The 13,933-nt window shown below is 36.2% G+C and overlaps 1 protein-coding gene across 4 annotated transcripts in view; it reads left to right on the plus strand.

The window, feature by feature from the left end:
* NEK11 (NIMA related kinase 11) overlaps positions 1-13,933 on the plus strand; it is an 84,208-nt gene that overhangs the window by 7,962 nt on the left and 62,313 nt on the right. For 3 of the 4 annotated variants that reach the window (XM_017817975.1, XM_017817978.1, XM_017817976.1), the window contains exon 3: positions 8,900-9,065. In XM_017817975.1, the coding sequence (XP_017673464.1) occupies positions 8,900-9,065 (166 nt within the window). Of the gene's footprint in view, positions 1-8,899; positions 9,066-12,327; positions 12,345-13,933 lie in introns of those variants that run through there. The other variant, XM_017817979.1, reaches the window with a different exon arrangement.

Raw genomic sequence — 13,933 nt, forward strand, 5'->3', positions numbered from 1 at the left:
CCTGCCAGTTTGTCATGTGCATGTTCATCTAATTGCACTGCTTTCCTTTTTTCTTCTCCCTCATTTAATAACAAAAACTAGAAATTAAAACTGGAATCCATCAGGACATCTTAGATTTGTAAATAGATATTCATGATCTCCTTGAAAACTAATCAAAGGTACGTTTCCTGTAGGACCTTCTTTGATTGCTGCTAATTTTTAAATAAGCTTTTCTTAGCAAACCATCCCTTGCTTGCCTCAGTCACACGTCCTGTGCTGCTTTGTGTAGGGTCAGCTGCTGTGCGTCAGCAGAGCTGCCATGGCTGCGGAGGTGTACAGTCCTGCTTGGCCCCAAATAAGAGACGATAATAGCACTGACAGAGAGGCCTTGTGGATTTAGCTAGAGCAGTTTGAGGAATTAGTCTTCATGAGCTTTCCACTTGAGTGGCCAAGCGTGACTTTCATATTCTGTGAGCAATGCTATGGGAGTCAAGACTTAGAGCTAAGTGTCCAAGTCCTTGCTGAAACCTCTGTAGCAGTGGCTGATGCACTTGTGTCTGATTTTAAGAGTACACCTGCAAATGGAGGTTGCCAGGGAGTGAAACTGTAAATGTTTTGTTTCAAGATTAGCAGGCGGTTCTAGATATGGCCACAATTGTTTCAGATAGTTTCTGGTGCAGACCAATACTGGTTCAGAGACAAGTTTGATAACCCCAGATTCATCCAAAGCAGATCTCTAGTCCCTACCTCCTGCATCACTGTCAGTGCCCAGCTTTTCCTGCACAGTAGAGCTCCTCCAGGCTTTCAGACCCTGGAGTGAAGGACCTGCAGTCCTGCCTTGCAGTGGGACTGTGACAGTGCCGAAGTACAACATGGGTGTGGAAGGCAGGAGCTGCTGTTAGAGCCCACAACAGTTCTGCATTCCTCTCTCCAGTAAAGCCATGCTTTTACACAGCTATCACAAAGCCACAGAAACATACACACACCTGCATCTTTGCATAGGAATGTTCTGCTAAAATTGGTAGCAGAATTTATCATTGCAACACATAGGAGTCCAAGAAATGGACTATCTCACCCTGGGATGATTTATTTAGAGGTCAGGGTAAGAAAGTTTGGAAATTTTTTGTGCTGGATGAACCTCCAGTGGGAGCTGCAGGGTAGCTTGGCACTGGAGCACAGATACAAGATTTTACCCTGCCCATGCTGGGGATGGATTTGGCAATTTAAAGCCACAGCCATGCTGTAGTCCTTTGCACAGGCAATTACTTTGTTAAAATTTCTAGTTCCCTCATTATCAAAAAGCATAAAACCTGACATTCTGTGGCTTCTTTGAAATCAAAAGGTGATTATTGGAACATGTCGAGACCCTTTGCTCAGCTTGTGTAACACGGATGTCTGTGAAATCCTCTGCAGCAATGTCTGATACAAGTTTTACATCTGCTTAGTCATCTTTATGAGCTTTGGTTGTATTGTTATTGGGTTTTCTGTTCTCTTTTTTCTTTTTTTTTTTTTTTTAACTACTCTCCTTCTAGTATACCTTTTTTTTGACTGAGTAGCCTACTTTTTCATTTTCATTGGGATTTGTCCATTTGGCTGGGGTGGATTCTAAATAGGAATTTAATATATGTGAGTGGGAGGCAGAGTGCCTTAAAGGAAATAATCCTTGAGTTTACAATAAATCTCATTCCTCACAGAGCTGAGCTCCGGGGAGCTCAGTGCTGCAGCACTCAAAACATTCTGATCTGATGTGCAGGCAGCGAGTGGTACTGATGGTTGTGTTCATTGTTTCGAAAATTGTTTACAAGTAGCGCTTTCATTTCGGTGGAGAGTTGTGCTTAAGGCATTATTGGTGAATTACCTTTCTTTGAGGTGAATGGCAGAGAAAGAATTTAATGATTTTGTAATTAAGCAAATGCCTTGACATCACTTCTGTCTCATTCATTTTGTTGAAACTGATGTTTAGTTTTTATGCATTTTTAAGCTAGCTTTAATAAGAAAATGAAGAGGTGCAGTATTATTACTTTGGGTTGAACTGTGGCCACCTACCTCAAAGATACCGTATGTTATTGAAATATTTGAATATGGCTGTCTACTCTATCTTCTCACAAGTTAACCTTGTTGGCAAGGTGTTTTCTTTCGTTGGCATCAAGGATGTTGTAACTTCTTCCATGCGGAGTGAGCCTCCAGTTCTTTGTTGCATTCAGTACATTGTAATGAGAAAACTGATGCAGAGGGGAATTGTGGATTTGCTGGACAGTCAGTGAATTTTTCCCTTTTTTTTTTTTTCTATGTTCTTTGGGTTATACTTATGTGATGTATTAGCAAATATAATTCCTAGTTCACTGTTTCTCTTAACATCAATGATGTGTCCTTCATGTGTTCTAAAATAACTTTTCAATATTGCTGTTTAGTTGCTTCATTTTTGAATTGCACATGTTTCACTGATAATTAAGATCACAGTATCATACTCGGGAGGGCTAAAAAGTATTAAAATATTTTTATCAAACGGTGGATGTTATATATGCAGTTATTTTCCTCAGCATTGCTTGATTCCCTTTACCTTTGATTGTAGACTATTTAGTAACATGCTTTTGTAAAGCTATAAACTGTGCTTTTATCTTTTTCTTCCCTCCCCTCAAGTACTATAGATACTTGAATGCATATCAGAAAAAAACATTGAAGGAGATGACTGATGGAAGAGACATGTAGGAAAAGTGCATTTTCTTATTAAAGTTGCAGCAGTTAGTATTTATATTACTTATGGGAATTAGTTCCACTGAAGGGACAATACAGTTGACATAAATATCCTTGCAACATTGAAAGGAACATAATTCTGCTTGCAAATATATTTAAATTCACAAAAGAACCAATTAAATTTTACATTAGGAAATGTTTTAGTTTAATTTCTATGGAATGCATTCTTTCAGTGACTATTAGTATGTCTGGTTTCCCTTCATAACTCCTGTTATTCAAAATAACCTGTTTTCTGTGAACTGATGAATATAGATCAGTTGATATGAAGGCCTTTCTACAAAATTTCCAATTACAACTAATTTAAAAATTCAAACTAGTTCCAATAGAAGGAAAACTGTTTTTGGCAAATGCTGTAGCCCAAGGCTGCAAGAATAATTACAACATGGCAATTGTGAGACATTTAATTATATCAAAATGGTTGAAAACAAAATGCTGCATCCAATCTTTAGTTCTGTAATGGTGCCTCTTTTTTTTTTTTTTTGTAGGGGAACATTAATTAGAAGAGGGTAGTGAATAGTGAAGTGTATGGGTAATGAAATCGCAATGGAGAAATGCCTGGTTTAGATGATTTGATGTTTGATGGAATTAAGTCTTCAAAGATAAAGAAAACAAACAAATTATTTAGTCCTTGTCAGATTTCTCTCTAAAATTCCACTTACGTTAGTGTCAGCATGATACTTATTTACATTCTTGAACAAAGCTAAACTGTAGAAAAAAGGCTGAATGAACAGTAGATGGTGATAATGCAACATGTAAAAATAAAGTATTGCTAAAAATAAGTATATTCACAGGTATTTAGTCAGTACCTCATAATAATTTTTAATAATTCTCCTGTTTAGACACAAATTTCTTCAGTTCAGTCACAGTCTCTTAGTATGGGATTTAGAGCTGAAACATACGAATAGACTATAAATTTATTTACATTTTATTTTTCCATTTCTTTCTAGGAAAAAAAATATTTAGGTTTCAAAAATGTGTCTTTGGATGAAAATTCATCCTTTGTTAATAAATGTTCACTTTTATTCTGTTACTTTTAATCGATGTAGATGGCAAGCCAAAGATTTTTTTCCAACACTGTCACATGGTTGACCAAAAATAGTTAAAAGTATGCTCCTTTGTATATATGAGACTTTGCTAAGTGCAGAAGAAAATGGTATAAGCTCTATTCCTTGAAGCTAACTTATTTCAACAGTATTGTCTTTCGTGTTCCAGAAAATATATTCTACATTTCTTTGGGATACTAGTTAGGAACTGTTAATTTTCAAATAACCATAAACTGTTTTCATCATGACCTGGCCTGTTCAGTGTTAGTGCATATGTTAGAGCATTTGAAAATTTGGCATCTTGAAAAATATTTTTAAGTGCTGTAATTGTGACTTGATGATGGAAAAGTGAATCATCCATTTCACCTGCAAATTTAAGAAATCTCATTGCCATTCAAAGATATTTAAGCATGGTTAAATTAGTTAAAGTGCTTATTCAGAAAATGAAATTATTTTTAATCCATCTACATATATTACAGTGCTCATATAGTGATTGAATTCTTAGTGGTTAACGCAGGGATTAGTTCTCAGTGTTTATGAATATTCATGAATGACATGAATAGGCTGTTTTGGAGTTGTTGACCACTGTAATGGCTTCACTAGTAAATCAATAATGTTCAGGGGGATGACAGAAGAAGCATTTGATTAATCCTAAGAAATACTTAGGAATGAAATGGGTTTATGCCTTACAAATAAATCCATAGTGGGCAAGGGAATGATAAAAGGAACCCAAGATTTGATTTTAGAAGTTATGTAGTAATACTTAGGTTTGAAATGTTTTGGTTAATGAGTAAACATATATATGTAAGGAGGAATACCAAACAGCACTCATCACTTGCTTTTCATTGGAAGTGTGGTAATCTTGATTTTCCCGCAGAAATCAAGTGCTGTTAATTAATTTACTTTGAGTGTTTCTTTCCTTAGCTAAAACCAAGTATTCTTCTCAGTAGGACTGATTTGTGTATGGTGACTTTTTGTATTTCACGGTTTCACCAGCTTCTTCTTTCTCAAACAGATAGATGTATGTCTTTAAACTGTCTGAGCATGCAGATACTGGTGTTCCAAATATGATGGGTAAACTATAAAGAGTGATTATTTGAATTTTTGTTGCTAAGCTGTAAGCTGCGGGAAAGCCAGTCCCTGACACCAGGGAGAGAAATCTGATAAGATTACCAGTAACAGAATAGCTGTATGTATGATGGGTAAGGATCAGCTGAAAATTACGGTGGAACTAGAAGACCAACTTAAGCGAGCAAAGTAGATCCCAGTAAATAGGGTGATATTTAAAATCAGTAAAGTATCTTAATTGTAAATAAAAGCTGGATGTGCAAAAGTGCAAACATGAGAGGTCTGAAAGGAAATGTGAGGAAACTATACCCCCTGACAGCAGGCTAGTTACTTTATATAAGGAATATTCCATGTGCACAGTGGAATGTCAAATCAGAGGAATCCTGTAATATCAAGATGTAAACTGTACAGAAAGGAGAGTTTCAGCTGGGTATAAGCATGACTATGTATCAAAAAATAGATTCTAATAATATAATATTTCAGTGTGGAAGTTATAAAAAGAAATCTAAAATTATTATTTTAGCACTACACTGTTGTCCGTAACATGCAAATATCATCAACTGTGTGATATTCTAGAAAGCAGCTGACTGAGAAGCAATAGTGATGGCTGACTTCATCTTGTCTGTAGGCAGGTGGTGTCTTTGTTACCAAATTTCCCAAACAGTTTCAGTACGGTGGAGCTTATTGTGCAGACCTTTTGTGTGAAGGGTGTCACCTCTTCTTCATTTTGGTCCCCATTTGTAGCGCTATACCTTCTCTGTTTGCTCTTTGATAAGCAGAATTGAAGACATGGTTGATTAGACAGGCACTCCTTTAATTTTATTGTTTATGACCAATTTCAGATCCAGCTACAGGCCCAGTGAGAGGTGATGCGTTTTTACAGCATTGCACGTGGTCCTTGTTTTGAGGAGTTACCAGGGTGAAGAGGTAGCCCTGCAAGTGTCAGCATGGACAGAAATACAGTACACAGTTTTGGTTGAAGTCACAATTCTCCACATTGGCAACTCAGAAATAATAAATTAAATGAAATTATAATTAACTGCAATTAACTGAACAACTACCTGTGTAAAATGAAGTTTATGTTTAATTATAAATTAATTTTGATCATATGTTCCTAGATCACACCTTCTCTGTAGTATATTATCAGACCTATTTATTAATGACATTAAAAGAGTTATATTTCTTGTACTTCCTTATCAGCAAGCAAATATACCTAGTCAATAATTCATGTTGCAGTTTACTCAATAAACTGGGAAATGCTGTCTTTTTAGAATTGCATCTGATCCAATAAACCAAATCATATAATAATAAAGTATGTCATCGATGTAAACAAATACCAGATGGGTTGTAAAACATTTAATTTTAGATCAGTGCAAATAGACTGAGATAAACACTGCTGTGGTGCATTGTCAGTCACTAGTAAAGCTGAAAAAGGGATTCCCACTGTGTGTCCCTATTCTGAAGGATTCCACCTTCATGTTTGTTTTTCTCTTGCTTTAAGTGTTTGACGCTTGTTCTCTTTAGCCCCATTTGCTCCCTGTTAGCACGCTTTCAGACCAAGTGTGCTGGCATGGCTGCTTTTCAAAGCGTGAGAATACAAGCCAGCAAGTTTGCTGATGAAAGTAGATGTTCCCAGAGAAGGTGCTCGCAGAGAACGTCTGTGAGGCGGCTGAGGCAGGGGCACTGTGGAGGCTGGGCTGCTGCTTTGTGTAATTTGGGAAGTGGGCTTATCTCTTGTGCTATTTTCTCACTCTGAAGGGATGAATGTTGTTACCTGTGCCAGAATCAGCTTCCTTCAGTATGGATGTACATAGTTTTTTACTCCTAAGATGCAAATGCATTCACTACAAGACTCTTTCAGTTGTGGTCAGAACAAGATGAAGTTCCAAGTGTGTCTGCATTATTGAATTGCAAGGCTATGTTTTTTTTCACACAGTTAAAATCCAAAGGCTGTTGTTCTGTATTTAAGATATCTGCTAGCATTTCTATAAAAAAGTTTTCTAATTGTGTGTTCACTGACATTTTATCTCTAGGGACATGGTTTAGTGGTAGATTGGCAGTGTGAGGTTTGTGGTTGGACTCGATGTTCTTAAAGGTTATTTCCAACCTAAACAGCTCTATGATCTGTATATGTGTCTGTATGCTGTATTAATTTATAATAATAAATAAATTTAAATTTAAATTTTGAAGTGTATTTGCTAAAATATTATCAAAAGCTTTGCAGAAAGCATGAAGTCTTGTTATATTCTTCATATTAAATGCACTAAAATCAAACCTTACCTACATAAAGAAACATTACACACATATACCACTGCAGATATACTTAATCTCGATTGCATGACAGAAACTTTCTTTCTAGATGAAAATGTCTTCCAACTGTAGATATGAATTAGAATTATGTAGCAGAAAACTAATACCTTATTTACAAGAAGTGTATTTTCTTGATTTCTTCTTTTGGGAATTAATTTAAATAAAAAAACACTTGTCATCTTGTCTGACAGCTGATGACAGCATCGAAATCACTGAGTGATTTTGATGACAAGTTATTCCTACACATCAGCACATCAGGCTTTTATTGCTCTCTTGGGTACACAAGAAACTTGTATTAAGTGGTGTTTAACAAGGACTCATTTAGTTTGTCAGTTCTGTGACACAATTTATATGAAGGAAGGGGTAATGTTCCCATGTCAGCTAAGATGAGAAGATTGTGTAGATGTTGTCTGTCTGCATAGAATGAAGCTTGTCTGTGGAGATGCAAACAAATCAAAGGGCATGTTTTTTCATCACACTTCCAAATGGGGATTAGGCAAGTTTATGTAAAAATTCATGCATTGTTAGTCAGAAACTGATTGTTCAGATTTAGGAAGAAATTTTCTTATGAAGAAATACAGCTTTTTTTTTTTTCCCCTTAAATCAAGTGAGTTACTGTAGTTTTATCGCTGTCATGTTTAACTACAGTGACTTTCCAACCATGTAGTATTGAATAGGGAAATTTCTAAAAGCACTGTGAAGACTTCCCTTCAGTGAAACTTACCTTTCACGTATTCAAAAGTTTTTGGAAATCCATCACTTTGTTTCAGTAAAAAAAACCCACGATATTTTCTGATAGTCTCCAACGTTGCCTTCAGACAAAGTCCAGTAATCCATTCCTCAGCAACTGGTAAAGTAAATGGGAATGGGGGGTGTTCTGTGGCCATTTTTAAACATTTTATCAGGAAGATCTCAGCAAAATATGCGTTCTCACAGTGCTCCACTGAGGGTTTTTTCCGGAGTCAAGTTGGCAGTAAACTGCTCTACTCCAGGTTCTGTATAGAGCCAAGTCTGAACTACAAATTTTCCTGTGGCACATTCATATCTTGAAGTTGAAGAATATGAAAAATCCCTAGATTTTTACAGCCTTTTCCAGGAGATTTAGGGCTTCCCTAAACAAACATTAAATACTGAAGAAGTAGAGTTCACTGAAACAGTAGAATTAGATTTCAGCCACAAATCTAGGTTTGCGCTTTTCACTTAGGTATTTAGGTGAACAGACTGATTGTTAGAAAAAAAATTGACATCCTGAGTTTATCACCCTAAAAATGGTCACAAAAATACTATTCTGTGTGATTTTTTTCATGCCTCCATGCAGAGACTTTGGCAGAAGCTGCAAAAGAAGTTTCTTGCTACTCATTATTTCATATATGAATCTTGAACATATGCTCTGAGTGGGTTTGAAATCACTTAGATTTGATTTTTTATTTATGTTTATTATTGTGCAGTAATCCATAGCACTGAAAACATGTCATAAAGTAAACTGTGCAGTAGGGAATTAGTGGGAGAAATATTTCAAAACAGTATTTTTAATATGTTGCTTAATCTCTATGATGACTGGCATATTTACTTGATTTGTAATGCATTCTCTTTGTTTACCTATATTTGCCTCATCATCTCGTATTGCCAGGTATTTCGTTAATGTTATTATTTTGCACTTGAAGAAATTATGATGGGATTTTGAACAGTACGTGGTTTTGTATTTTTCTGGTTTTATTAATATAAATATTTCTTTTTTCCTCTAGAAAAGTCCTAAAGGAAATCTCTGTTGGAGACCTAAAGCCTAATGAAACAGTTGAAGCAAATCTGGAAGCACAACTACTCTCCAAATTAGACCATCCAGCCATTGTCAAATTTTATGCAAGCTTTGTGGAGCGAGATAGTTTCTGCATCATCACTGAATATTGTGAGGTGAGACTCAAAAATTTGACAAAATCTGGCAATTAAGGTAGGGTCTTCTAAGAAGCCATTTTAAAAAATGTTTTAGTTTGAATTTTAGGCTTTATTTGTTACTTATGGTATCACCTGCTACTTGTTAGGTGTATTTCAGATAAGCCATGTTAGGCACTGAAGTGAGACTCATAGCTCATAGAAAAACAAACCAGAGAAGAGCAAATAGGTAATTTTAAGTCTAAGTTCATTTTGTGTGTTATAATCAGTATTACAAGGAAGACTTAAATGAAGATATGTTACACATCCGTGGGAGAACTCAGAAAGGTTGTATCACGTGTGTACTACTTATAGGTAAGAGGATGAGATTGGGAGTTTGGGGGCATGGTATGAAATGTGATATAAATGAGGAAGGGAAAACTCACTTGTCATTTGGGGTGATTACAAGAAACTTAAGCTTGATCACATGGATGATGAGATTGGTAGCAACATTGGCTTTATGAAATGAAAAATAGTGTAAGTCAAAGACCAGAGTGTAGTGGATAAAACAAATATTAAACCAGGATGTATTACAGTATTGTTACTATTCATTTTTTAACTCCAGCATTTGGTTTAAAAACATATGGCTGAAATCTGTCTTAAGGCTTTAAAATAAGAATTTAAACATATTTAAGCCAGCTTTTTAGGAGTTTATGTAAAACAAGTGCCTACTTTGTATTAAATATAGATGTGCTCTTCAAAAAAAATAAATCTGTCATACATGAAGTGATCTTTTATGAAACTGTGAAGCAAACTCTTCAGTTGTGCTCTGCTAGACATGCTGAAATGCTTTGGAAGCTAATGATCTTTATGCTACTGGATTGCCTGTTCACAAATCAGACTTGACTTAACTAATCACATTTCTTCAAGAACTTGGCTTTGGTGAGAATAATGAAACAAGTAAGGTTCCTGACAGTTATTTCTTCCTTAGAAGCTTTGTTTGATGACAGTAAGATGCCTGTTTATTGCTGGGATTTTTAAAATTTAAATCTGAAATGTTCAATTCTGTGATGCAATCTGAATATTTGTTTATATATTATTTTAACATCCATGCAGAAGCTCTTTGTGTCATTCCCTGAATGTCTGACAGCTGAGGCTTGAGAGTATTGCCAACTCTTTGAGGAAATCCAGAGCTCAGAGCTGAAGGATTATTCTATCTGTCCAGCTATTCCCATACACTCATCATTTCCTCTCTATCGACAGTACAAAGTGGCCCAACACCAGATAAGTTGAACATGTAGGAATAAAGGAGCCTATTTCAGCAGCATTATATGGCTTTTGTCCACTGATTTTCCTCTCTTTTCTTTTTTTTTTTTTGTTGTTCATGCAGAATAAAGTTATAGGTGAATAAAAAAGAGCATGGTAGCAATCACTAGAGTAGTCACAACCATCACTCCTTGGAGGTTTGGATTTTTATTCAGGCAGTATAAACTACCCTGCATGAAAACCTTTTGGTACTGAGTTACCCTAAGATCTGGGAATCATATACTCAAACACATGAGAATGTATTAGAGCAAGTCAAATGAAGGAGGGGGAAATAGATTCACTGGCTATGCACTGAATCTCTTCAGTTTTGAGTCTGCTGGGTCAGGTCAGAATGATATTTGGTACAATAGGATGTACTTCTGACTTTTTCGGAAAGGACACATTGTGTGGTATGATTGCATTTAAGCAATTACAATATATTTCATCAAGTGTTCAGGCAAGGAAGGTATAAAGCAAAGCTGTAAACAGTGCTATGAAGTTTTTTTCCTATTTTAGTGGGAGTATTTTCAGGAGGTATACTTTTGTATTTGCTTACCTATAACCTGCCTTTGTATGTGGTGGGATTTGGGTCTTTTGACCTAAAAGATGCCTGGTTAAACCATGCATAAATTGAGAATGAGAAAAATGTTTTGCTACATGATGTTGTTTGGAAGTCTAGTGCATTCAGTTTCTCGTGCATAGAATAATTACCAGATTGGCAGTAATTGGTACTCTTGGGCAGACTCAAAACAAAGGACTGACATTAAGTTGGCATGGAAACAGAACTGCCCTCTGAGCCTTACTCTGCTTTCTCCAAAGTACTGTGACTTACTCATTAGCCAGGGTAATTTCTTCATTCTTGCATGAGTAGCATAGAGTGAGCCTCCAATGCAGCTGCCCCATGCTATACTTGTCCTGTGAAAGAAAAAAAAAGACAACATTGGTCTGCATTGCTCAGCTTGACATCTTTTATTATAACTGAATTCACTCAAAATTATAGAGAAGAGGTATACGTGTTCTGTTTTGGTCTTCTTGTTGAGCTTCTTTGACAGTTTCCCCAAATCAAAATCTTATGGGTAATATAAACATTGTCAGCTAAGTCAGATTTCAGACAAAAATGTCTTAATTTACCTTGGATTTAATTTTGTAGTATAAATTAGACTTCAATAAAATACAGTTTTTACAAAGTAATTACTTTAAAAGTTGCATCATTTTAATATATTGTAAACCAGAACTGGTTGTGCTTCTCCCCGGACAATTATTTATGTCTCTTCACTGTGGTCTCAGCTGTGATGTGAGTACACATATGCTAAGGAAATCTTAGCAAAAAGAATAACTAAAGCAATCAATGCTTGTTCACGTTATCAGCTCTAGATGCTAAGCTTTTTCAAATAAGTTAGTGGTGTGTTTGATGCTCTGGATATTTAAATAGAAACTGCAGCTTGGAAACTCCATATGTACTCTAATTGCTAAATTGTTGAATTCCTTATGAAGTTCATTATGCTGACCTTCTAAAGTGCAAATTGAGTTAACAAATTATTTCAGAGTTTCACAACAGCAGTATTTCAGCAAATCTTTTATGATGTGTTTTTGTTTTCCTTTTTTCAGACATAAAATTAAGGTTAAATGTATTGTAGGACATTGAGATCATTCTTCTCTATTTGAAGGTAAAAAACCACGCAGTTATGTGAGGGCACATGTAGTTTTGAACTGCTTTTGTTCTCCTTTGACCTTTTGAAGGAATTGTCCCTCAACTTCAGAGTATTCACTACCCTAACTCTGGAGGTCCTGCACTGATTTTCTTTGCGTTTTTCATTGCAATGTGTTCTTGTGAGAGGGGTCACATTGGGACAGGGAGAAGCACTGACTGGAGCCTGCTGCACTTCATTTATCCTCACCTGGATAGTACATAGTCCCTTGTGGCCAGTAGCCAGCTGACACATGTTTCAGCACCCCCTCAGTCTTGAGCTATTGTTACAGTTGGGTGTGGATGATCTGGGGCATCGTCTGGAACAGGTAAGTCATTATTTTCGAGGTGTGTGAGTAGTCTCAGACACAGTCCATCTAGTTGCCATGCAGCAGAGTTCCCAGCATTTTTCGTTCTTTTCTCTGCTTTGCTGCAAGCAACCATGGGGGAAACTGTTGAACATTTGGAGTTGCAAAGGGGAAGCAGCTGCTGGGAGCAACAAGTTCCCAGAAGGGCTTCACCCTGGGCTTCAGCAGGGAGGCAGATGGAGAGTTGAAGCCATATTCCCTTCCCAGGGAATGAGATTATTCAGACATTTCAGTTAAAAAATTGCAAGACATTGTCAGGGGCACGTGTTTTTGCTATATGACAAAATACTTTTGCTTTCTTCTAGCACACTCTCGAATGTTGTAACTTAGAACCTCAGGGGCTATAGAAATTACTGTAAATTCATGTGAAAGGCGTGGGACATAAATGCATGGATCTGCAAGGACAGAACCTGCTTATTTTGTCGCAGCAGTATGAAGCACTGTGGTGTTGGGAACAGAAAAATGAGAAATGCTGAAGAGATCATAAAATGTTGAGGGTCAGCAATGCAGAGGATCAAAGGGTTTGATGATGGGAAATGACAGTACTGGTACAGTCATACAGGCTAAACTATGTTCTTGTATATGGCAGACAAAACTTCTGATTTTATGCAGAATGTATAATGTAAAACTAATGATTTATGGCGAATAAGCTGTCCTGATGTAAGGTAATTAGTCATTAGAATATAATGAGGCTCACAGTCCCTTTGCTCTGGGGTTAGTTACCTCAACACATTGCTTACCACTAATGTGAGTGCATTCTTGTAGACAAAATCCATTCATTTTATAAACCGGATAAACAATCAGCTGACAACCATCTGTCTAATTTTTTAGCAAAAAGAACAGCTTTCCTGTAAGTCTCCTCAAAATCCACTTTCATCATGTTGTTGTACAATTGATTTTTCCAAACATCTGGCTTACAGTTTTCAATTAGTCTTTTTCTGAATTTTTTTTTTGGTTTATTGTCACTCCCTACTGTGTGTCATATTGTTCCATTTCCAGTATTAACTCAAGATCAGTTGTAATTTTAATGAGGTATTTGCAATAACACATGCTACATATTCTTGAAGCTTTAAATCTGCTTTGTTTCTGGAAAAAAGTGAGTTTGAAAGAGGGGCAAAGTATCATAATTAAAGACTGTGTTTTAATTCTTAAGAGAGCAACATGGTTTCTTTGATGCTGACATGGTTATTTTAACATATTAAATCAGAGTGTCTCTTGACTGTTGAGTGTTTCATTGGAGTGGAAAAGTTTTTCTCAAATTTATTAACTTATTCAGACTGATCGGGGCAGATAGATTTTACTTATTTAGTTATCTATATATTAACCAGTCAATGTAGGTTCTCATCATAAATCTTTGCAGAGAAACAGCGTTTCTACAACACGATCCATCCCTTCCTAAGGTACACAACTAGATGGCAGAGATAACTGCACTATACGGGTGCGTGTTCTTTTGTGTTAACTATAAAGGGGGTTTGGGGTGACCAGCTTGGATGCACACATCTAAAGTTGGGTGACATGAAGTAAGAAGAGTTGAAAACTTTGATGATATT

This window comes from Lepidothrix coronata, unplaced genomic scaffold (genome assembly GCF_001604755.1).
Source record: "Lepidothrix coronata isolate B3197 unplaced genomic scaffold, Lepidothrix_coronata-1.0 Scaffold64, whole genome shotgun sequence".
Lineage (NCBI taxonomy): Eukaryota > Metazoa > Chordata > Aves > Passeriformes > Pipridae > Lepidothrix > Lepidothrix coronata.